The sequence below is a fragment of the Cibotium barometz genome, chromosome 57, assembly GCF_041138505.1.
Source record: "Cibotium barometz isolate CiBa-2024 chromosome 57, ASM4113850v1, whole genome shotgun sequence".
Lineage (NCBI taxonomy): Eukaryota > Viridiplantae > Streptophyta > Polypodiopsida > Cyatheales > Cibotiaceae > Cibotium > Cibotium barometz.
Genome location: NC_141102.1, coordinates 35471999 through 35495099, shown reverse-complemented (window position 1 = coordinate 35495099; position 23101 = coordinate 35471999). Strand labels below are relative to the sequence as shown.

General features: G+C 49.0%; 1 protein-coding gene across 1 annotated transcript; it reads right to left on the bottom strand.

Annotated features, from left to right (window-relative positions):
- Positions 1-633: 633 nt before the first annotated feature.
- Positions 634-21126, bottom strand: LOC147606700 (Lojap-related protein). Its single transcript, XM_086791931.1, has 5 exons — positions 20768-21126; positions 1781-1910; positions 1529-1667; positions 1321-1409; positions 634-1174 (listed from the first exon to the last, which is right to left on the bottom strand). The coding sequence occupies exons 1-5, from the start codon at positions 21017-21019 to the stop codon at positions 1050-1052; spliced, it is 735 nt and encodes a 244-aa protein (XP_086648057.1). The 5' UTR covers positions 21020-21126; the 3' UTR covers positions 634-1049.
- Between the last annotated feature and the right edge of the window lie 1975 nt (positions 21127-23101).

Genomic DNA, 23101 nt, shown 5'->3' with positions numbered 1-23101 from the left:
GTTGCATTGCACAGCAGGACAGCACTGGTTGCATTGCACACAAGGTGGCACCATCAAACAGACAACGGCAAGGCTAGAACGACAGCTTGAAACGGTAAACTAATGGAAACCTGAAAGTCACCATACAATCGTTAAAAGAAGTCGCACCTTCACCAACTCAAGACTGGCTAGGCATGACGGTACGATGTGGAACAGTAGCCACAAAGGTGTAGCAGCATAACTGTCAAAAGAACAAAAAGCTATGATCCTCCTTGTATGAGATTCCTCTGTCCACTACCCACAAAAACCATCCACTCTCTTCATCTCAACCAAGGTCCTCTGAAACAGCATAAAGGAGAGTGGAACATTGGCAACACACTCCTTGGTGAGGGAAAAGCCTTGTGTGATTCTTTGAAATTATGACCCCCACATTTGCTTGTCCGACCACCATAATAAAGCATATGAGATGTTTGCTTACCACAACATTGCTTAGCCCAACTACCCAGAATATGATGGTGTCATTTTCTTTTGACGAGTATGCCAATGCAATGTAAACCACAAAGAAAACTGAACAAGAGCTGATTGTTGCACTTAAACCTTGTATCAACTAGCCACTTAATCTGAGGCAATGATTAATGAAAACTTCTAAAGTGCTGAAAAGCAGAAGGCATGAGTGAGCTTTTTCTTCTTTCCGAAATTTACTATAATTTGTCGGCGTAATTGGGCTTAACTGAAAAGCAATGACGATTAATCTTATAGGACAAAACAAAATACAAGCTTACGATCTCAGCTTTGGAATTGCCACAAAAGCTCTGACGAGATTACCGAAGAAGCCACCCTTTTGTTTAATACACCAAAGAGAGAAACCTTGAAAGTTGGGCTTCCACCTACCCCAGCTAGCTTTTGTGTACCATAAATTTGATAGCATATTTGCAGGTGTCTTTGAACGCTCTTGGCAGCTGTAGCGAAAGAAGCGAACTGCAATGACTCACATAAGCCTCCACTTGGCAGCAGCATCGTCTGTGATATGCTTGTCATACATTCTTGGAAGGACTGGTCAATGCACAACACTATCCCAATGATGGAGCTGCAGCCGATTTAAAAGGAAGCTCCACCGATGTTGCATTCCCATAAAACTCCTCAAGGTTGTAGAATGCTCTTTCCTTGGGAAGGAAAACATGCACCACTACATCTCCTGCCATATAAAGCGAACATTACACAGCATGCAGATTGCAAGGACAATCCAGAGTAGAATTGATCACTGCAGATGTGTGCGCGTGCATGCATGCACCCACACACACACACACACACACGCAGGTGCCAAGTAGCAAATAAAGATACCATAATCAAGCAGTGTCCATGAATTGGGTTTTGCATCGCCTCTAGGAAGTATCTTGAACCGTTCATCTCCCACATCTCGCATCTTCTTCCTGTGCATTTCAAGAAAACAAATGTATCTGATTGGTTGCCTCAACATAGTAATTTTTATGCTGTTCACAAACTTGGTATGCTTCTCTAGCTGTGTGCTGCATTGAAAGATTATACGTACGCTATAGCAGCCAGTTGTGGGCGGGAGAAGGCGGTTGCAATGACAAAAAATCGTGTCCAGTAGACTAGAGGTTTCACATGTAGAACTATTATATCCACTGCCTTTGTATCATTTGCTGCCTCTGCAAGAGCAACTGCAACTGCACAAAGAGAGAAATTCATTGAATAAAAGAGCTATATAGACGGGTTTAAGAAAGGCTACTAGTTCTTCCCATGAGTATATCACCAAACAGAAACAGATGTGTATCCTTACGAGCTAAGCTTTGAGAATCATCATCGACCTCAGCGGAGGCTGGCCGTGGATTACAATCTGCAATCACAACCTCCCCATGCTCTTCAAAGAGGGCATCCAGCTCATCTTCGTCAAGCTCCTCGTCCATGTCCTAAAATCAAGTGTTTAAGCATGCTTAGGATCAATATATCAAGCACACTACTTAGTATTAAGGTACTTGAGCACTAGATCCACTACTCAGGAACATAAGGAAATCAAGTGCTTATCCATAGTTAAGAACATTAGAGCCAAGAATTTGGAAAATAAACTTTGTGCATGCCTAAAAAGTTTAAACCAAGTATCTATGTAGACAAAGGATTTGTGTGCAAGAAAATTCCTGAGTTAGACTGCCGATCTGCTCCTGCGAGCTCCGCCTCATCCCCCCTCCCGTCTACCTTCCCCCTGCTGCTTCTCGCCGTCACGCGCCCCCCTCTCCCCCCCCCCCCCCCCCCCCGCCATCTCCTCCGCCTCTCTCCCTCGTCTCCTCCCCCGCCATCTCTCCCCCCCCGCCTCCTTCCTCGCTTCCTCCCCCGCCATCTCTCCCCCCCTCGCCTCCTTCCTCACTTCCTCCCTCGCCATCTCTCCCCCCCTCGCCTCCTTCCTCGCTTCCTCCCCCGCCTTCTCCTCCGCTTCGCGGCTCTTCCCTCCGCCTTCTCCCTCACCTCCCCCTCCGTCTTGCCCCCCCTCCCACCGCTAGCTCCCCCCCCTCAGCGCCCCCCCCCCCCGGCTCCGCCCCCGCTATCCTCTCTCCTTCCGCCTCTCCGTTTCCTCGTAGGGCTGTGTCCCTCCCGTTGGTGACCCCGGTCTCTGGACTTTTCCCTCTGGAGGACTCCATGGAAGCCGCTCCGACTACCCTTGCCAATTCCGGTCTCCGTCTGGAGTTCACAGATGCAGATCATCAGTTGTTTGTTTCCACAGTATCCGCTCTTGAGGCCTCCTCCTTGGTCTGCAAGATAGTGGGTAGCCGTCCGATGCGGAGAGCTCTTCGCGACCTTCTGCAAGGCAGCCTCGTTGGCGTGCCTGCCAAGATCGTCAGCGTCGATTTTTTGGGACGTGGCTACTACCAGGTGGATTTCGAGTCCCCCCAGGCAGCTCAGACGTGCTGGCTCGGAGCCCCATTGCCCTCCGCTCATCCCGGGCGTTCCTGGCGCGATGGACTCACGGTTTCGACCCCGCTTCTGACCCGCTAGCAAGCGCGACAGGTTTCCCCATCACTATCTGCTTTCCTGGACTCCGCAGGGAGTACTTGCCCCTCTTGTCATCCATTGGCAAGGCGTTCGGGCAGGTGGTGGAGACGCCTCAGACAGTGGCTTCAGTGATAGCTCGGGCAACAGGACTCCCGGCCATTCGTGTTGTGGTTCCGTCACCGGAGTCCCTCCCGAAGACGATCCTCCTCCCTTGTCTTTCTGGAGGACATCTGATACAGCGCGTGGAGTATTCGGGCCTCCCCGGCCAGTGCTACATCTGTCGGGAGATGGGCCACCTCGCACGCACCTGTCCCCGCAAGGGGGTTCATCCTTCACCCTCTGCCGCCTCTGGACCCCCTTCAGGAGGCCCGAGGGGTGGCCATCCTCCTACGCCCAGCCCACAGGGACCGTCGCAGACGCCAGCAGGCAGCACAGGCTGGCGGACAGGCGACTCCGGCTGGCGTCCAGGCACCTACCCGCACTTATGCTCCAGTCAGGGATAGGCGGCCAGCAGGTCCCACCCCGATGGACGAGGATTCAGTCTCAGTGCCCGTTGAGGCCGCCGGTGGAGCCCCCCACGTGGAGACCCCGCTCCCGCCTCCCCCGCGGGGGGCCCCGCCCCCTCCATGGAGCAGATTCCTGAGGATCCCGGGCCGCACTCTGCGACCCCCAGCCCCTCTTCCCCTCACTCGGAGAGCACTCCTTCCACCCCCCCCTCTCCCCCCCCAGCCCCCCCCCTCCCGCCTCCCCCGGCGGCCCCCCCTGACACCTCTCCTTTGGCAGATGCCTCTCCATCCTCTCCTCGCTCTCCCCCCTCCTCTCCGCGAGCCACCATCCCTCCCTCGGCCTCTCCAGGATACTCCTCCAGACCACCCACTGCCCCGGGGCAGCGCAGCTGGGTAGGCCAGAGTTCAGTTCAGCGGCTGTTCCACTGCCACTCCGGGCCGGTGGAGATGGCGATCCTAGCTTCGCCCGCCACAGAGTTCTCTCCAGCCTCCCCTGGGGGGCCCCCGCGAGTGATGGGGCTCCCAGTGGATTACGGTTTTTTCAGGTGTCTCCAGCTGGATGCTGGCCCATTCGAGACACTGGTCGCGCCCTTGCGAGTTTGCGTGGTGTGCCATCCCTCTCGTTCTCCTTCAGTGGTGAGCAGCATGGTGGCCTTCTCCTTTCCTCTCAGTGTTGCCCCAGACACAGCATGGGATTGCAACTCTGTAGAGGAAGTTTTGCGTGATCAGATACTGGAGTTTTCTCACCACTTCAGTGACTTGGGGCTCACGGACCTATTGCAGACCCGATTACACTCAGCCCGCATGAGTTTGTTTGGTATAGGAGATTGGCGGGCGGATCCGGTCCACACCTCAGTTGAGGCGGTGCTACTGATTCTCCTCCACGCCGCCCCGAGGATGCAGCCTACCTTAAAATACATATATGCAGAGGATTGGTCTCACGCCTATGCCCTGGACAGGGCGAAGGTGGAGTGGGGCTGGACACAGAGACAGGTCACCCTCTTTTTGGAGAGACTCCGCACCCGGACAGACAATGACTATTCTCCCTCCAAGCTGGCGCCCAAGACTCACAGAGTGGAGGGCAGCTCATCCGGGCCGGCTGAGAGGGGTGAGCCAGTGGCGGCTGCTTCACTTGCCATAGCTCATCCATGAGGATCCTCTCATGGAACATCCAGGGTCTTGGTGGACCTCGCTGCTACATTGGTCGGGGCAGACTTCGCCACGAGATCCAGAGGGCTCTCATGGGAGGACCCATAGATATCCTTTTCATCCAGGAGCACCACCTTTCTGCCGGGCGTACCCGCACCTATGGGAAGATCTTGCCAGGCAGGAGTCACACTTTTTGGTCACCGGCATATGGCTCCCAGGGGAACCAGGGTGGAGTATGCATCTCAGTCAGCGAGCAGCTTCTATCCGAGGTTGTGGATTCTGGCACTCTGGTCCAAGGTCGAGCGCAGTGGATCTTCCTTCGGGTTGGGGAAGACTGCATTGGCTTCCTCAACTTCTACGCCCCTAATGGGGCGACCGGGAGAGCTGAGTTCTGGAGCACCATTAGGCAGTCCCTCCCCATGGCAGACCATTGGTGCCTAGGGGGGGATTGCAACATGCTGGAGGATGCAGAGGACAGGATGGGGGGCAGCCAGGAGACCATTCATGGGCCGGAGCTCGCTGCCTGGGAGGAACTAGTGCTGCAGGTGAGAGGCCAGGATCCGTGGACTCTCTCGGAGTTTGGCAGGTTGCAGGGGAGTTTATCTTTCTCGCGCTCGGATAGACGGGCCACAGGAGTTAACCTTTCCCGCATCGACACGTTTTACATTGATGAGTGGGCTTGCGATAAAGGTGGCACTGTGGGTATACTTGCAGGCTCCTCATTTTCAGACCACTTTCCAGTGCTTCTCCAGATCGAGGACCCTACGAGAGGAGAGCGAGGCCAGAGCGTCCGGATTCCAGATTGTCTCATAGAGGAGCCCGAGATTGCGACCAGAGTTGAGCAGGTCTGGCAAGAGCTTCAGTTCAGGAGAGGATCGGCAGCCAGCGATCTTGACAGGGGTTTACAGGAGATCAGTAGGATGCTCAGACAAGCTGCCCTGGACCGTCTGGAGGCTTTCAGAGAGCAGGAGAGGAGCCTGCGGAGGAGTCTAGCTTCCCTTCAGAGACTTCAGGAGAGGGATCCTACGAGCCCTTGGATTTCAGAGCAGATGGAGTCAGCTCGCACAGAGATCAGATCCATTGAGGAGAGGAGGGTGGAGTTTCGAGTCCATGCTCGGGCTTCTTTTTGGACACAGGCTGGAGACAGTGACTCGAGATTTCTTTGAGGCGACAGGGCCTCGCTTCAGACGAGAGGGTCTCAGGCGTCTTCGGCGGGCTGATGGCCAGGTAGTGGTGGATCCCCCCAGGGTTCGGGCGATCGCCACAGATTTTTACAGGGATCTGCTTTCTGCTGAGCCAGCAGATGACAGGGTGAGAGAGGCTCGGGAGGCAGTCTGGACCTTCACGAGACTGGTTGTGCCGGCCCATTTGCAGCACTCCCTTCTCTCCCCCTTCTCGGATACGGAACTGGCTCTTCAGGCACTTCCTCGGGGCAAATGCCCAGGAGAGGACGGTCTCTCAGTGGCTTTCTTCCAGAGGTACTGGGGTCTCTTGCATAGGGGTTTCAGATTGGCATTCCAGGAGATCATGGAGTCGGGAGACATGCCGGACAGCATGGCAGAGGGGTTGATTCACTTGATCCCCAAAGAGGGAGGAGACTGACTGGAGATTAGACAGTGGAGACCGATCACCTTGCTAGGCACGGCCTACAAGGTCCTAGCTAAGACGATCAGCAGGCGGCTTCAGCCTCACCTTCCGGACATCATCCACTCCACGCAGACAGGCTTCATCCAGGATAGGAGCATCCTGGATAAAACTTCTCTTTCTGGGAGGCTACGGCTTTGGCTAGATTTCGGCAGGAGGATCTGGCAGTGCTCCTTCTCGACTTCAAGAAGGCATATGATCGGGTGGACTGGGCCTTCTTGGAAGGCACTATGGAGAGGATGGGATTCCCCCCTCAGTGGATCCGTGGGGTCTCTGCACTCTACACATCGGCTCATAGCCAGGTGCTGATACACGGCGTGCGCGGAGAGAGGTTCCAGCTCTCGCGCTCGGTGCGGCAGGGGTGCCCCTTGGCGCCCTTTCTTTTTCTTTTTGTGGCGGAGGCCATGAGCACTTTCTCGACGGCACAGGATACAGGTTTGCGGGGCCTCCAGCTCCCCATCCGCACCTCGGAGGAGCTCCTAGACTCAGAGTTTGCGGATGACACTGCTGTCTATCTTCAGGGAGGGGAGGAGAGCCTCCGCCGCTTCGCCTCAACCATGGACAGGTTTTGCAGAGCTTCGGGCGCTTTGATCAACTGGCACAAGTCGTGTGGGTTGTGGGTCAGTTCTGTGCCCCCCCCGACTTGGAGGCCAGTTGATGGGTTTCAGTGGCTGCCCCCCGGCACTACAGTGCGCTATTTGGGATGCTATGTGGGCATTGACATATCTCCGGAGCAGCAGATAGCCCCCCTTCTTCTGAGCATTCGGAAGAAGCTTCTGTATTGGAGTACCGCTCGTTTATCTCTCGCTGGCCGAGTGGTTGTGGCCAACCAGGTTCTGCTTAAGGCATCAACACATTATCCACAGCATCAAATGCGATTGCCTGCATGCAAATCAACCAAATCGGCACAAAAGCCCCTTGATTTGCACTGCAATTTGCTGCAATTTTGCCCAAATGTGCGATTTCTCACATCATACAGCATGTATGAGTGCTTAATTGCACAATTACATCAAAAGCCCCAAATTTCGACATCCAATTTCCTGCAAATTGATCCTGATTGTGACCAATTTCCTGCAAATTGATCCTGATTGTGACCAATGTCACCCAATTTTGCCAATTTTGCTCAAAAATTGAGCAATTCGGCGCCTGTATCTGCTCAATTAATGATTGCACCTGCTCAATTGCAAGTCCCAAAAAAAATTGAGGAAAATACCTTGTAATTTTCTGATTTTTTGTTGCAGGAAAGGGGGGTGGTGATGCTACTGCAGAAAATTTGATGCTGTTGCAGAAAAGGGAGGGAGGCTTCTTGCTGATGTTGCTACACGCTCAGGCTGATCCAAACGCTGCAGAGCTCTGTGGACAGCAGCACGGAAGACCTCAAGAGGGCAGCCACAGGCACAAGGTGCACAAGATGTAGAACTTGCACCTTCCACGAAGCGCCAGCAGCAGTTTTTGAATTTCCCCTTGCGTGTGGACCTCCAGCGCTGAAGGCCTGTTCCGCCTGGCTGTTGCAGGCGTAAAGTCACGAGGTGTAAACTTCACGTCGCCTGTGTTTCCGCCTGGTACGCTGCTTTCGCTTAGCGTATGAACGCCCAGCGCTAGCCTCCTCGCTGTCTCAGCCACGCTACACGATTAGCGTATGTTGACGTATTCGCTATGAGCTCGCCTTCGCCTGTGTGCTGTGCGCTTCGCTCACCTTGCGGATGAGACTGTTTCGCCTAGCGCCAAGCTGGCCTAGAATTGCCCGCTTATGCTGCCTTGGCTATGTTCGCTCGCTTATGAGCGCCACCCGCCTACAGCAGCAGCCGCTGGTGGCCATAAAGCGCAACAAGCTTTCTTGTACGCAGCCTTCTACGAACGCTCACAGGAGCTTCTTACTCGCTCCAAATTTTGCCACCACAGCCTCTGCGCCTGGTCTTCGCTACAAGCTTGCCTTCACGATTGCTGGCTCGACTTTGTGCTCCAGTTGATGGCTCTGATACCAGTTGATGGGAGAATTAGGGTTAGGTCATGTGGGAGACATACACAGAGAAACAAGGGAGAGAGAGAGAGAGAGAGTTGTGGGGATAAGTCAACTCATAATGCATGAGTGTGTGACTCCCCTATCACACATGTATATTGCACTAGTACACATAGTGCACTTAGTACATTAAAAGTACTAAGTGTACTATGTACTATAACTTATGGGCTTGTACACACTATAAGGGAGGGCATAACGCCTTTACCCCAACAGAAACAGTTAGGGTTTCACTTGTGGGAGACACACACAGAGAAGAACAAGGGAGAGAGAGAGAGAGAGAGTTGTGGGGATAAGTCAACTCATGAGGCATGAGTGTGTGACTCCCCTATCACACATGTATATTGCACTAGTACACATAGTGCACTTAGTACATTAAAAGTACTAAGTGTACTATGTACTATAACTTATGGGCTTGTACACACTATAAGGGTGGGCATAACGCCTTTACCCCAACAACCTCCCACTTAAGCAAAGTGCCCTTAAATGAAGGAAAAGAAAAATCAGCATGTACATGATAATATACAAGGCCATATCAAGGCTGAAACTGGCCTCATCCAATGCCCATCAAGTGTCTGCAATGAGCAAACCGCTCCGGAGGCAAACTCTTTGTCAACAGATCAGCCGGGTTGTCATCCGTGTGAATCTTAACAAGCTGAATTTGCTTGTTCTCTATCACCTCTCTGATGAAGTGATACTTCACATCCACATGCTTCGTCTTTGCATGAAAAACAGGGTTCTTTGCCAACTGAATGGCACTCTGACTATCACAATGCAACAATGGAATATCCCCTGTATAACCCAAATCAACCACTAACCGAGATAGCCATAATGCCTCCTTGCAAGCCTCTGTGGCTGCAATATACTCGGCCTCTGTAGTAGATAAGGCTGTGCACTTCTGCATCCTGGATATCCATGACACAGCACCTCCTGTGAATGTAAACACATAACCGGTAGTAGACTTCCGGTTATCTGGATGACCGGCATAATCCGAATCCGTGTAACCATGCACTAATGCATCCTGTTTGCCAAAACAAATGCACATATCCTGTGTGCCCTTCAGGTATCTCATGACACCTTTCACTGCTTCCCAATGCTTCTTGCCAGGGTTGGCCATGTATCTAGAAACCACTCCCACTGCAAATGCAATGTCCGGCCTAGTAGCAACCATGGCATACATGAGACTGCCACAAGCTGAAGCATACGGAATCTTGGCCATATCAGCCCTGTCACTATCCGACTGTGGGCTGCCCATAGCACTGAGTTTCACATATGAAGGCAAAGGAGTACTAGTCTTCTTCCCCCCGTCCATATTGAACCTCTGCACGACTTTGCCAATGTATTCCTTCTGAGACAAATACAACACATGCTGATTTCTGTCCCGAAGTATCCGCATACCCAAGATGTGATTTGCATCACCCAAATCCTTCATATCAAAGGTTTGATGCAGCCTCTGCTTCAAGGCATCCATCTCTTTACGAGATTTCCCGGCAATCAACATATCATCAACATACAAAATGAGAATCAATAGACTGCCATCCAAAGCTTTCTTGGTGTACAAGCAGTGATCTATGTCACTTCTCCTGAATTACTGAGATTTCATGAATGTATCAAATTTATGATACCATTCTCTTGGTGCCTGTTTGAGCCCATAAAGACTCTTTTTCAGCTTGCATACAAGCTTCTCCTTTCCACTCACTGCATAACCCTCTGGCTGCTCCATATATATCTCCTCATGGACATCACCGTGAAGAAAAGCAGTCTTCACATCCATCTGAATCAAGTCCAGATCATCATGTGCAACCAAAGCTAACACAGCTCTAAGTGTGGTCATTTTGACCACTGGAGAGAAGATCTCCTCAAAGTCCACACCATATTCCTGCTTGAAGCCCTTAGCCACTAACCTGGCTTTGTATCTTGGCTTTGCATCAGGTGCAACTTTGAGCCTGTAAACCCACTTGCATGGCAAAACCTTCTTGCCTGCAGGCAAAGGCACCAACTTCCATGTTCCATTTTTATGCAGAGAATCCATCTCTGACTTCATGGCACGCTCCCATAGAGCCTTGTCTGCCCTCTGTAAAGCCTCTTTATAACATGAGGGCTCCCCACAGTCAGTGAGCATCAAGTAGTCAACCCCTGGAACAAACCTGTCAGGGGCTCTGGAGGGTCTAGTGGACCTCCGTACCCAATGACCATCATTTGCAGGTTGCTGTCCAGCCTGCATATCACCCATTGGTGGCTCCTGTTCCATGCCATAAGGCTGAAAAATCATGCCCGATATCTCCTCTAACTGTGGTATATCCATAGGGATATCTTCTGCCATATCTGGCTGTCCATTTGGACCATTTTCAGCACCATTTAAGGGCTGGTTTTCCTGCTGTAATGGCTGATTTACAGCCCTTTGTTGTTGTCCATGATGTCCATCATCATCAAAGATGACTCTGCCAGGCTCCTGTTGCCTTGCAGGCTCCTTATACATGCATGTTTCATCAAAAATGACATCATTGCTGCGTATGATCTTTCTATTCATGGGATCCCAAAGTCTATACCCCATTTCACCTCTGTCACCATATCCTAGGAATATGCATTTGTGAGACTTTGGATCAAGTTTGGTGCGCATTTCCCTGCGTATGTGCACGTACGCAACGCAACCAAACACTCTCAAGTGCTTGTATGATGGAGGCTTCCCTGTCCATACTTCTTCTGGCACTTTCCCACCAAGCCTCGTGTTAGGTGACCTGTTTATAAGGTGAACGGCTGTCATAACAGCTTCAGCCCAAAAACCATGAGGTAATGCAGCATGTGACAACATAGAACGGACCTTCTCCTGTATGGTCTTGTTCATCCTCTCTGCTGTCCCGTTTTGTGGAAGATCATAAGGAGTAGAGAGCTCCCTCTTGATGCCTTTAGCATCACAAAAGTCCCGAAACTGTTTGGACATGTACTCTCCACCATTGTCGGAACGCAAAGCCTTCAGTGTTTTGCCAGTTTGATTCTCAACATGAGCAACAAACTTCTGAAACACTGAGAATGTATCACTCTTCAAACGAAGAGGATAAACCCACACCTTGCGTGTGGCATTATCAATAAAAGACACAAAGTATTTTGCCCCTCCCAAAGAAAGCTGAGGCATCTCACATACATCTGTATGCACAAGCTCTAACTGAGCATCTTTCTGTCCAAGAGCTTTCTTGTGGGGACACTGTAGTTGCCTACCATATATACAATGCTCACAAAACTGAAAACTTGAAAACTTTAGAGAAGGCAAGTAACCCAAACGAGACAATTGCTCCATTTCCTTGACACTCATGTGTCCCAACCGGCTATGCCACAGAGATTTCCGGCAGCTCAGTTGCATTTACATTAGCATGGTGACAAACACCTGCATGCATAAAGTAAAGAGTGTCCACCTTAGAGCCTCTGGCAACAACCAGTGAGCCCTTACTAATTTTCCACTTTCCACTACCAAATGTGGTAACATAATCAGCATCATCAAGCTGTCCAGTAGAAAGCAGATTCTTCTTGATCTCAGGCACATGCCTGACATCATGGAGCATAAGCTGTGAGCCATCTGAAAATACAAGCCTCACATCACCTCTGCCAAGAATCTTGCATGCATGGTTATCACCCAAATAAACCACTCCTTCATTGCCAGCAGTATACCTGACAAACAAGTCTCTGCAACCTGTGACATGAAAGGAGGCACCTGAATCAATGATCCATGAGTGCATACCATGACCACCTGTAAGAAGTGAATGGGCATCAAGTGAAGAAGTAAATAGGATCTCATCCTCACTGCCACCTGCATGTGACACATTGATTTCTTCAATCTTGACTCCACTTTTGCCCTTTGGCTTTACATCTTTGGCTTCATCTTTCTCTTTGTCTTTGCCTTTTCCCTTTTCTTTTTGATCATTTTTCCATTTGTAGCATTGCTTTTTAATGTGTCCCTTATTGCCACAATAATGGCATTCCAAATCCTTTTTGGAGCGAGACTTGCTCCTTCCCCTTTCTTGGCTTTTTTCCCTTTGCTGGGATCTCCCACGTGCATTCATTGCATTGGACTTTCCAACAGAGTTGTTTTTCCTGTTCATCTCTTCTTGAAGAAGAGCACCCTCAACATCTGCATATGACAGCATAGCATTCGAATTGCTAGTGGCTGTCCTGAATGTGTCCCAACTCTCTGGCAAAGTGCATAACAAAAAAGTGGCTTCATTGCCAACTTTTGATTTATAACTTGGCTGACAATACCATTAAACTCATTGAGATGGGCTGTCATAGATGCCCCTTCCTTCATCTGAAGACCTATGAGTTTCTTCAACCAATACACTTTGCTTGAGGCACTTTGCTGGGCATACAAGTCCTGCAATCTCTGCCACATTCCCCAAGCTGTCTTCTCTTCACGAATGCTGAAAAGTAATGAGTCTGACACAGACAACATGATAGTAGATCTTGCCAGCTCATCCATATCTTCCCACTCTTCAGCAGTAAGAGAAGCGGGCATTACACCCCTTTCTTTGATAGGCTTGTGCTGCTTTTTCTGAAGCAACACATTGTAGCACTGGGTTTGCCAAATATCATAATTATGCGAGCCTTCAAGCTTCTTGATGTGAAGCAATGAAGAGCTCTCACCTGTGGTTGCCATAGCAAAATGCAACCTGTCAATGCCTGACTCCCTGCAAAATGTGCAAACACTGCACCAAAAGCACACAAAGTGCTCACAGTTTTTCTCCCAAGCTTTATCTCCCACTGCGGAAGCAAGAATGCAACTTTTCTCCCACTTTATGTGATGAAATCACCAAAATCTGGTTGCTGCAGATTTTGGACAGCACCTTAAATGTGCTCTGTTGCCCGTCCAAAGTACTGTACAGCAGTACTAAGTGCTCACCAATGATGTACCAAACCTGTACCGGCAAGTACAGCAGCTGAAATTGAGCCTTTTGGTCACTCAAAACAGTGTACAGCCATGCCAAAACTTGCACAAAGCTGTGCCAAATCTGTACCAGCAGGTACAATAGCAATAAATGCTCTCCTGGCTGTCCAAATGAGTGAAAATCAGACTTTTACAGTCCTGTACACTGCATACAACAGTCCCGAACAGAAATTGGGAAAAAGCCCCTTGACTGCAAGCTGATTTTTGAGGATTCAAGGCATAAATGTCTTGCCTGCTGCTTTGCCAAGCTCAACAAGCATACGAACTTGAAAAGCCTCTTGATTTAAGATCAATTTCTGATCATACATGGTACATTGACGCACATGAAGGCATCCAGAGTGTTCACGATGCTTCCCCCTGGCCACGTATACATCCAATACATGAAAGCCCCTTGATTTACAGGCACATTGAGTGCTTGTAAGGCATCAGCACATTATCCACAGCATCAAATGCGATCGCCTGCATGCAAATCAACCAAATCGGCACAAAAGCCCCTTGATTTGCATTGCAATTTGCTGCAATTTTGCCCAAGTGTGCGATTTTTCACATCATACAGCATGTATGAGTGCTTAATTGCACAATTACATCAAAAGCCCCAAATTTCGACATCCAATTTCCTGCAAATTGATCCTGATTGTGACCAATTTCCTGCAAATTGATCCTAATTGTGACCAATGTCACCCAATTTTGCCAATTTTGCTCAAAAATTGAGCAATTGGGCACCTGTACCTGCTCAATTGATTACTGTACTTGCTCAATTGCAAATCCCAAAAAAAAAATTGAAGCATGTACCTCTGAATAAAAAATTCTGTTTGCAGGAAAGAGGAGGGTCGTGTTGATGCTGCTGCAGTTGTGCAGGTGAAGGACTCCTCAGGCAAACTGCAGAAGACTGAGCCAATGGAGGGCTCCTGTTTGCAGCAACTGTGCAGAGAGGTGGTCGTGTTGCCACTTCACGGTCAAGCACAAGGGCGCTGGTAAGAGCTGGTCGTCAAGCTTTGCCACCAAGTTGCCCTTCGCAAATGCAATAGCCCGATTGCAGTGCCTTACGCTACGTAACAGCGTACGGTGACTTCCTTGCGCAGAAGCCTTCGCCGTGCTGTCGCCGACTCACCTTCGCTCCACGTCAGTTCGCTGCTCCACGCTCGACGCCTTCGCTTCAGTTTCGTCTAGCGCCAGCCGACGACTAAAGCCTCCACGATTACACGCAGCCTGTTGACGCCTGGTTTACGCCTTACGCCTTGTGGCTAAGGCTCGACTACGTCAGCCACCAGTTCTCAGGCGAGCGAAAGGGCCCCCTGTTGCGAGCGCTGCTGTAGGCACCTGGCAGCGCTGACACGCCTGTAATTCTTGCTGCCTCCTAGCGCTGGCGCTACACGCAACTTGGGCTGGCCTGTTGGGCAGCGTAGGCTACTTGCTGCGCTGCCTGCTTGTATTTGGTCGCTTCTTCTCCAGGCGTATGATGTCCACCAGCTTCTGTAAGCGCACACACTTAGCTCGTTTTGCAGCTCTTCTACGGTCAATTTCTAGCTCTGCACCCTTGAGAACAAAACCCTAAAACCAGAGCTCTGATACCAGTTGTGGGGGAGAAACAGTTAGGGTTTCACTTGTGGGAGACACACACAGAGAAGAACAAGGGAGAGAGAGAGAGAGAGAGAGAGTTGTGGGGATAAGTCAACTCATGAGGCATGAGTGTGTGACTAAAAAATTGAAGCAAAATACCTTGTAATTTTCTGATTTTTCTCTGATTTGCAGGCGGGTTGATGAATTTGGTGCTGATGCTTTTGCAGTTGCTCTCATCATCTCCATTGGGGTGCACAGCTCCAATCGGGCTCTATGTAATTGATCACCGAGTGTTTTGAGAAACTCTTTGTGGACCACCGTATCTTTGAAGTTTGTAGACTTCCTGTTAACGGGAAAGCTAGAATCCTCGTAGGTCACCTCATAGATGGATGAACTTCAGTGCAGAGGTGGCTTTCATTAGCTGCAGAACACCAATAGCAAAGGCTTGTGACTCGGGCTTCAGGAGAGCAGTAGGTTGGTAGTGTGAACACGAGCTACCACTATGGGCAGGCGAGACGCAAGGCGAGTCTCGAGGCGCAAGGCGAGTCTCCAAGCACAAGGCCACGCCCAGATGCAAGGGCAAGGCAGGGCAGGTGCAAAGCTGGCCTCCTGCTTACCAAGTGCCGAATTCTTGGCCAGCTCTGATACCAGTTGTGGGGGAGAAACAGTTAGGGTTTCACTTGTGGGAGACACACACAGAGAAGAACAAGGGAGAGAGAGAGAGAGAGAGAGTTGTGGGGATGAGTGTGTGACTCCCCTATCACACATGTATATTGCACTAGTACACATAGTGCACTTAGTACATTAAAAGTACTAAGTGTACTATGTATTATGACTTATGGGCTTGTACACACTATAAGGGTGGGCATAACGCCTTTACCCCAACAGATGGTAATGCCGATCCTGATTCTGATGTTGTAGATAATGCTGCTACACTGATGACTGACTTATTTGATGATTAACCTGGAATTAAGATGGTTCATGCAGATGATAATTGATTAGCCTTCATGCTCCACTTTGCCTGCGATGCTACGCATACCTTCTACCATGCTGCTGGCACCTGGCCGCCTACTGCTTGGGTGCCCTTGCTGGCTACCGACAAGATGCCAAGCACTCCTTGATGTTGGTGATGATGCTATTGCTCAGGATGATGTTGATGGTTCTACTAATGATGATGATGGTAATGTCGATGCTGATTCTGATGCTGTAGATAATGTTGCTACATTGATGACTGACTTATTTGATGATTAACTGTCACAAAGTTCCTTAAAGCTTCCATTTTTCTACTGTTCATGTGTGGCATGTGGAGCTTGACATGACATACATGTATGGCTGGTGTAGCTTGACATGGTGTGTCTATGTGGCATATGGAGCCTGACATGACAGTACACGTATGGCTGGTGTAGCCTGACATGGTAGTACATGTGTGGCTTAAGGGGCTTGACATGGTGCAGTACATGTCCCAAAGGCCTCAAGCAACTCATGAACATACCGTTGCTGAGAGACAAAAAAACCCCTCTGGGTCTGCCAGATCTCCAATCCCATAAAGAAGTGGAGTAAGCCTAAGTCGGTCATCTCAAACTCTTTTGACAAGGCAGCCTTCGTCACTCCAATGTGCTCCACATGACCGCCGGTGAGAATGAGATCATCCACATAGAGGATGATTAACGTAACCATGCCGCGTTCCGAAAAGAAATACAGGTTGGGATCTGCAACCGATCTCTGAAATCCAGTCCAGATAAGGAAGAAATCAATCCTCTGATTCCAAGCCTTGGGAGCCTGTTTAAGACCATACAAGGCCTTCCTTAACCTATAAACCATCCCTTCTGATCCTGGAACCACAAAGCCTGGAGGCTGCTCAACATACACCTCCTCCCGCAGGTCACCATTAAGCAACGCATATTTGACATCCATCTGATACACAGGCCACCTCTGAGAAGAAGCAAGGGCAAGAACGGTCCGAATCGTGGTCATCCTCGCTGTCGGTGCAAAGGTATCCTCATAGCCGATGCCTGGCCGCTGAGCATAACCCTTAGCCACACGAGTCTGGCTTTGTGTTTGTCCATGCGCGTTCTAACGCGCTCCCTTGAACTCGTCTTCGAGTTGCTCAAGGTAGTGGGGCGGTAGAAACCGCTCCTTAAGGTCGCAGACAAGCTCGTCCCACACATAAGCTGCCATACCTGCTCTGGTGTGGGCATGAGCCCACTGAGTCCACCAAGGAATGGCCTCACCTTCCAAGTAGCAACTGGCTAAGATCACTCTGTCAGTATCTGTTTTCCTAACTGCGGCAAAGTAAGCTTCAAATTGATGTAACCATGAATAAAGAGTTGTGGGATCGAGTTTACCATTATACTTACTAAAGTTCATTTTCTCGGGAAAATGATTCGAGGGCGCCGCCGGTGTCAATCTGGCATCCAAGGCTCTGAGGCAACGCTCGTGTTCCACGTGTCGCATGGCGTCATCTTCTCGCTGTCAGATCTCCAATGCACGCATCTGCAACTCAAGCAAGGAGCTTGGCTGCGGCGGCTGTGACCTCGCGAGAGGGTCCCTGTGTCCAGGATCTGGTATCTGGGATATGGAAGGAGAGGGAGGAGGAGATGGAAAACGCAACGCTGGAGAGCGGGTACGCTCCTCCAGAGCCAAGATCTACGCCTTCTGCTCATCCAACTTGGCTGTCTGTTCTGCGATTGCTCGCATCATCTGCTGGAACATGTCTGTGACACTAAGAATGGTGCCCTAGCTAGACTGCCTGGTGCACTCTGGTCCCATGGTTCTTGGTCTCTCTCGTCGTCGAAGCTCGCCATAGCAGGAAAATGCAATTCCTTTCTGGAACGCAATCTGACCATCCACTATCTGTGTGGGAGACGTCCGGAGGCTTCCGGAGGCTAAAAACCAACCGTCCTTCGAGGGATAGGAGTCACTCCGAAAGGGGTAGTCCACCGGCATCTAAAAACCAACACACGAGCGAGAAAAAATTCTGGTTTCTTTGCTGAATCTTTGTACTTGAAGTAGGCTCTGATACCACTGTAGCTTCGGAGAAGAATCGGTAACTTCAATACTCAGAATTCAACACTCTTTTCGCGACAGAAATTAACGCACAAACTGAAAGGAGAAGTGCAGAAAAGAGAGAGAGAGAGAGAGAGAGAGAGAGAGAGAGAGAGAGAGAGGTGGAGAGGACACAGTATTAGGTCCCAATTACCCTCTGTAGGGCCCCCACCACGGATGGTGTATTTGCTTTATTAGAATGATGAGAAATCTGAAAGAAAATACAGCAATCGTGGACCTTTTCTTAGCTGGGAATACCCTGCCCTTGACCTGAATCCTTCACCCCTTTGCGTTAGCAAGCCCTTGGTTGTCTTGGCCCCTTGGATTGCTTGAGCACTTGGTGAATGATGAGATAAATGAATGGGATTGTGGCCTCCACTATTTATACTACTTCCCAACAGCAGTCGGCCAGTAGATAAACAGGCAGCCAGCACAAATGTCCCACGACTGGTGAAAATTCAGCAATAAATGCTGAAAATATTCACATAAAATGCTGCCTTTTTTCCTTAAAAGGCTGGACATGATGCGCCTGCTTCTGATTGGCTGGACACAGCTTTTGCCCACAATCCAAGGATTGGGCAGCCTGTATGGGCTGCCCCATACATGCCCTACAGCCATATAAAGGCTGTAAACTCCTGGAAATTGCCTTATCTTTGCCCTAGGGCTGTCCTACAGCCCCTCCATGGCTGGTGGGTTCAGCCTCGGCCTTCCTGGCCCTCATGGGGGTGGTTCTACACCATTCCCATGCCCACACTAAGATCCAGGGTAGCCCTATGGGCTGACCCCTTGTCCTAAACACTAACTACTCAGTGCTCTCGCATCCGGTACCATACCAGATACACAGAATCATTGACATCATTCTAGAGGGAGACTCACAACGCGGACTGGCATTGTTTCATGTGCAAGACAGTGCACACCTGACCTTAGACTCCTGTGCCTCGGACAACTGAGATGGATCCCTGGCTGTGACTCGTCCCGGACTGGGCTCACATGGGACCAGTTCACCATCCCAGGTCCTGCACCTTTTGTACAAAAATGTCTACCTGGCATCCAAGTGTGGGATGCACGTGACAAGGTATAGGGTACAATAAGTGATGGGATATAGGAGAGCTACATAAAAACAATCAATCAACCCTGTATGTTAAACCAGGGCCCATCCAGGATATCCATCATGGGTGATACAAGAAGGCTAGAGATGTCCATCATGGGTGATACAAGAAGGCTAGAGATGTCGATAGTCTGCTATAAGGTTGAGGTTGCTCGTTGGCGTGCCAAGATTTCCTGAATCCGGGGCTCAAAAGGGGGCCTACTGGTGTGATCCATGTGTTACGTGTGTATAGCCCCAGTAGATCGTATCGGATCACCCTTCCAAGATTTGAGTACTATGCCATACCAAGATAAATGCTCAACTTCAGCCACTATCTACTACGAGAACTCTAGTGCAAGTCGAGGGAGTCAAAGTGGACACATCTCCCTCACCCTCTGTATACAAGTGTCCGTCTAGAACAGAGCCTCCATCAACATTGACACCGCCGCAACAAACTCTGCCTGGATGATCTGGTGGGGGAACAAATGGCTTACTGCATATCATCCGTGATAGCATCATGATCTGAGGATGCTCTATGCGCTACCAATCTGCCACAGATAAATCTTGTGCCTTGAAGGGAGCTACATACATAAATGTTGGGGTGACTAGGGTGTCAAAAAGCCAACCCTTTGTCCTCGGCTCCTAAAAATGCACCTTGAAACACTGCCTCTCCAATAAGGCTAGAGCTCCATATCCTCTAGTGAGTCTATACTCTGCTGCCTGTCTCATAGAGAAGCGTGGACTAGTGAAGGTAGCTCCAAGATAGACATATGAGTGCACCACCTCAACCCTACTACCCATGTAAGTTTCCTAAGGTTCACTGAGAGCCCCCTCTATGTGCAAAAATCCTGTAAAGTATCCATCTGCTAGAAGAAGCAGAAATGGTCCTGTTTTTCAGATACATACATAATTATATAGGCCTCCAACACATGTAAGCTAGCGGGATTCGAACCCTAGTTCACAGGTCCATAGAAATGTTCTGTTGACATGATAAAATCCCATTTGTGAAGCTCATCTTCCCAGCTTCCCCTTGATGGTTAAGAGCTTGTCCATTCCCGTCTTAGCAGCTTGCTCGAGGCTTTGCTGTTCGTGGGATTCTGAACTGGAATGGATGAGGTATGTCTATTCCATAGTCCGTCGTGGACGTCAGTGTTGGATATTCCCGGAGTCTACTAGGGGTCTAGTGGTGTGAACACCCTCTTATTAAGTGAGAAAAGATAAAGGCCTTGGTGCCTATAAACGCATCATACATGGATTATCATAATACAATCATTCTCGTGTGGTGCAATTTCTCTCGTGTGTGCTATCACATCTCTCTCTGTCTCTCTCTCTTCCTTCCACTCACTCATGTCTATGCAAAACATCACCATGGCTTGATCCCTCCATCTCTGCTTCCACTCTCTCCTATCCTGGCACCATGTTTTCTTACAATCAGCCAGTCCAACTTTGACTACCGTACCCACATCCTGATCCCAACTCCTGCCAGTTAACCTTTCTTGGAAAGGGGGATACCCACATCCATTCCCCGCCTCTTGAGAAAGTTCATGTTTTTAGATGCAGTCTTTGATCTTTAAGAGGGGATTTTAATCACCTCTTTAATAATATCCATCTCAAAAATGAGAAAATCCATCTTTTTCTGTGTTTTCTCATGGCCGTTTCCATCAGATTGGGACAATCCTGTTCATCATCCTCTTTGTACGCCATTGCACATACATTTTTCTTGCTGATTATCTATTTCCTTATCTCGCTGTTCTTTAAACATTCTAATGCATTACTAATGCGACTCCATCAAATTAAATCGTTATCGCCCAAAATTAAAAGAGAAATGTAAAGGGCGTTACCTTTCGTGTGGGTGGGAGGTCTGCCTGCACGCGGGATTCCTTGCCTCGCTGAGAGAGGCGAGGTGGGTTATGCAGAGGCCGCTGCTTGTGATGATGATGGCGGTGTTGCGGCTGCTGCAGCAGCAGTGGCGCAGGTTTGATGGCGCCCACATGAAGAAAATTCAAGCATAGTACACAGTCTCTCAAAGGGCTGGAAGAAACAAGAGGAGACGATGCGGAGGACACCCTCTGCAGCGCCAATGTTTGCAGCATCGCCCTTCCTGATAAGTTCCTCCCACCCTGTCACACAAAGGAAGCTCAGTGGGCACCCTTCAAACAATAACTCTTTAAACAAGTCTCAGAAGAGCAAGTTAGCTTAGAACCAAAAACTCGATAAGGTCGTATGTAACCTTCCAAGTAATGCTTTCAAAGTCACCAAGTTCTTTCCAACTCAACCCAACACACAAGGAGAGGACCTCGGTTCGAACCTAGATCCAGACCTCGCTTGAAGAGCAATTTAGATTCGTTTAGTAGGATGCTGACATGATAGATCTTTGCCAGTGATTCTACAACTGGACTACACCAGCTACCATTAAGTTATGGCATGCTCACTCACTTAGCGTGTTCACATTATGGACCACATGTACATAGTACTTTAGTACTTATGTTGTATTTTCCTTATCTTTTGGTAGAATCCTTTTGTTGAGAAGAAGAACAACAACAATTTTCAGGCTCTCATCTTGTATGTTCTCCTCTAGGGTGTGTTTGTGTGTGTGTGTATGTGTGTGTGTATGTGTGTGTGTGCGCGTGTGTGTGTGTGCGCGCTTACAAGAGCTCAAGCTCTCTTCCTCCCTACATCTTTTCATGGTATCAGGGCCTAGTTCATGCTAAGAAGCTGAGCGGCAAGTAAGAGAAGCATAGGAAGTGGTACAAGGATAGGGGCTTCACCTACTCTTTCCTCTTTGTGTTGGCTACTACACCCTTGTTGGGAACTCTTCGGGGGGCACTGGCAAACAAACTCCAATTGAGGAGTTGTCTTCTTGGGAGCGGAGCTGCAAGAAGGCAACAATATTGTCCTTTGGACTTGATTTTACGAGCGAAAACGCATTTTAGGTGCATCTTGACCTCCGTTTTTCAGTTCCAGGCGTTCACGTGCACTGTGAGTAAGTTTTGATTCTCTACATAATTCTATTTTTTGAACTACACGAAGGGCATTTGATTGTGTAGACAGTGTGTGTACTGCAAAAAGGTCTTACAAGTGTTATTGAGTGTATGTATGCAAGTTGAGGTCATTGGTTGTGACAATTTGGGCGTATTATAGTACCGGTATAGAGAATACAACAGTTTGTGCATGTCAAACAAGAGTGCTATTTTTAGTGATGTTGTGTTGCAGACAAGATGTCAAATGATGGAATAAACCAAATTGTTACAGAGAAGCTTGACAAGAATAAGTTCCATGCTTGGAGGTTTAGATTAACAAATTTCTTTATGGGAAAAGACTACTGGGATTACATTAAAGGTGAACATGAGGAGGCACCAGAGATACCTGAGATTCTGCTACATGTAAAAGAATACAAGGATTGGAATCAAGGAGCAAGGAAAGTCATGTATTGGCTTTCTATTAGCATACAAGACACCATGATTGGGCATATACATGATCCCAAGTCACCCAAAGAGGCATGGGACACCTTGGTGAAATTGTATGAAACTAACACCAAGGCACAAATGATTTAGTTGAAGAATGAGCTTCATACCCTGGAGAAAAAAAACATGTTTGTGAATGATTATGCCTTGAAGATCAAGGACATTGTGGAATCCCTTTTGCATCTATTGGTGTTTCTGTTGATGATGATAATAAGGTGGAAGTATGTCCACGTGATCTTGGGTCACAATACAAGGCATTTAAGACGTCTATTTAGACTCAAGAGAACATTCCCAACTTTATAGATTTGGTGTCAATGCTGATCATTGAAGAAAAGAGTTTGGGTGAAGACCAGTCTTCATAAAACAAATGCAGATCGGAACAACATGCCTTCTACACAAGTGCAGGTGGAGGACGAGGTAGAGGCCAAGGCCGTGGCCATGGCCAAGATGGTGGCCGAACAGGTAATCAAAATTATGGTCAGCAACAATAGTCCCATGAATCACAACAACAACACACATGTGGAAGAGGCTAGTTTAGAGGCAGGGGAAGTCGAAGAGGTCGTGGAAATTGGTAAAGGTAGCAAAATGATACACGAGGCTATTTTTATTGTAGAAATCTGGGCATGTGTAGGTAGATTTCTATAAGAAGCAAAATGACATCAGAAGTGGAAAAGTGCAGCAAAATAATTATCCATTTATGTCTCATTATAA

Coding starts and splice junctions, on each gene's coding strand:
- LOC147606700 (XM_086791931.1), bottom strand. CDS start 21,019: ATGCTGCAAACATTGGCGCTGCAGAGGGTGTCCTCCGCATCGTCTCCT. Junction 1,911..20,767: donor ACCTCCCACCCACACGAAAG/GTAACGCCCTTT, acceptor ACTTGATTTTAG/GACATGGACGAGGAGCTTGA. Junction 1,410..1,528: donor CCACAACTGGCTGCTATAGC/GTACGTATAATC, acceptor TGAAATGCACAG/GAAGAAGATGCGAGATGTGG.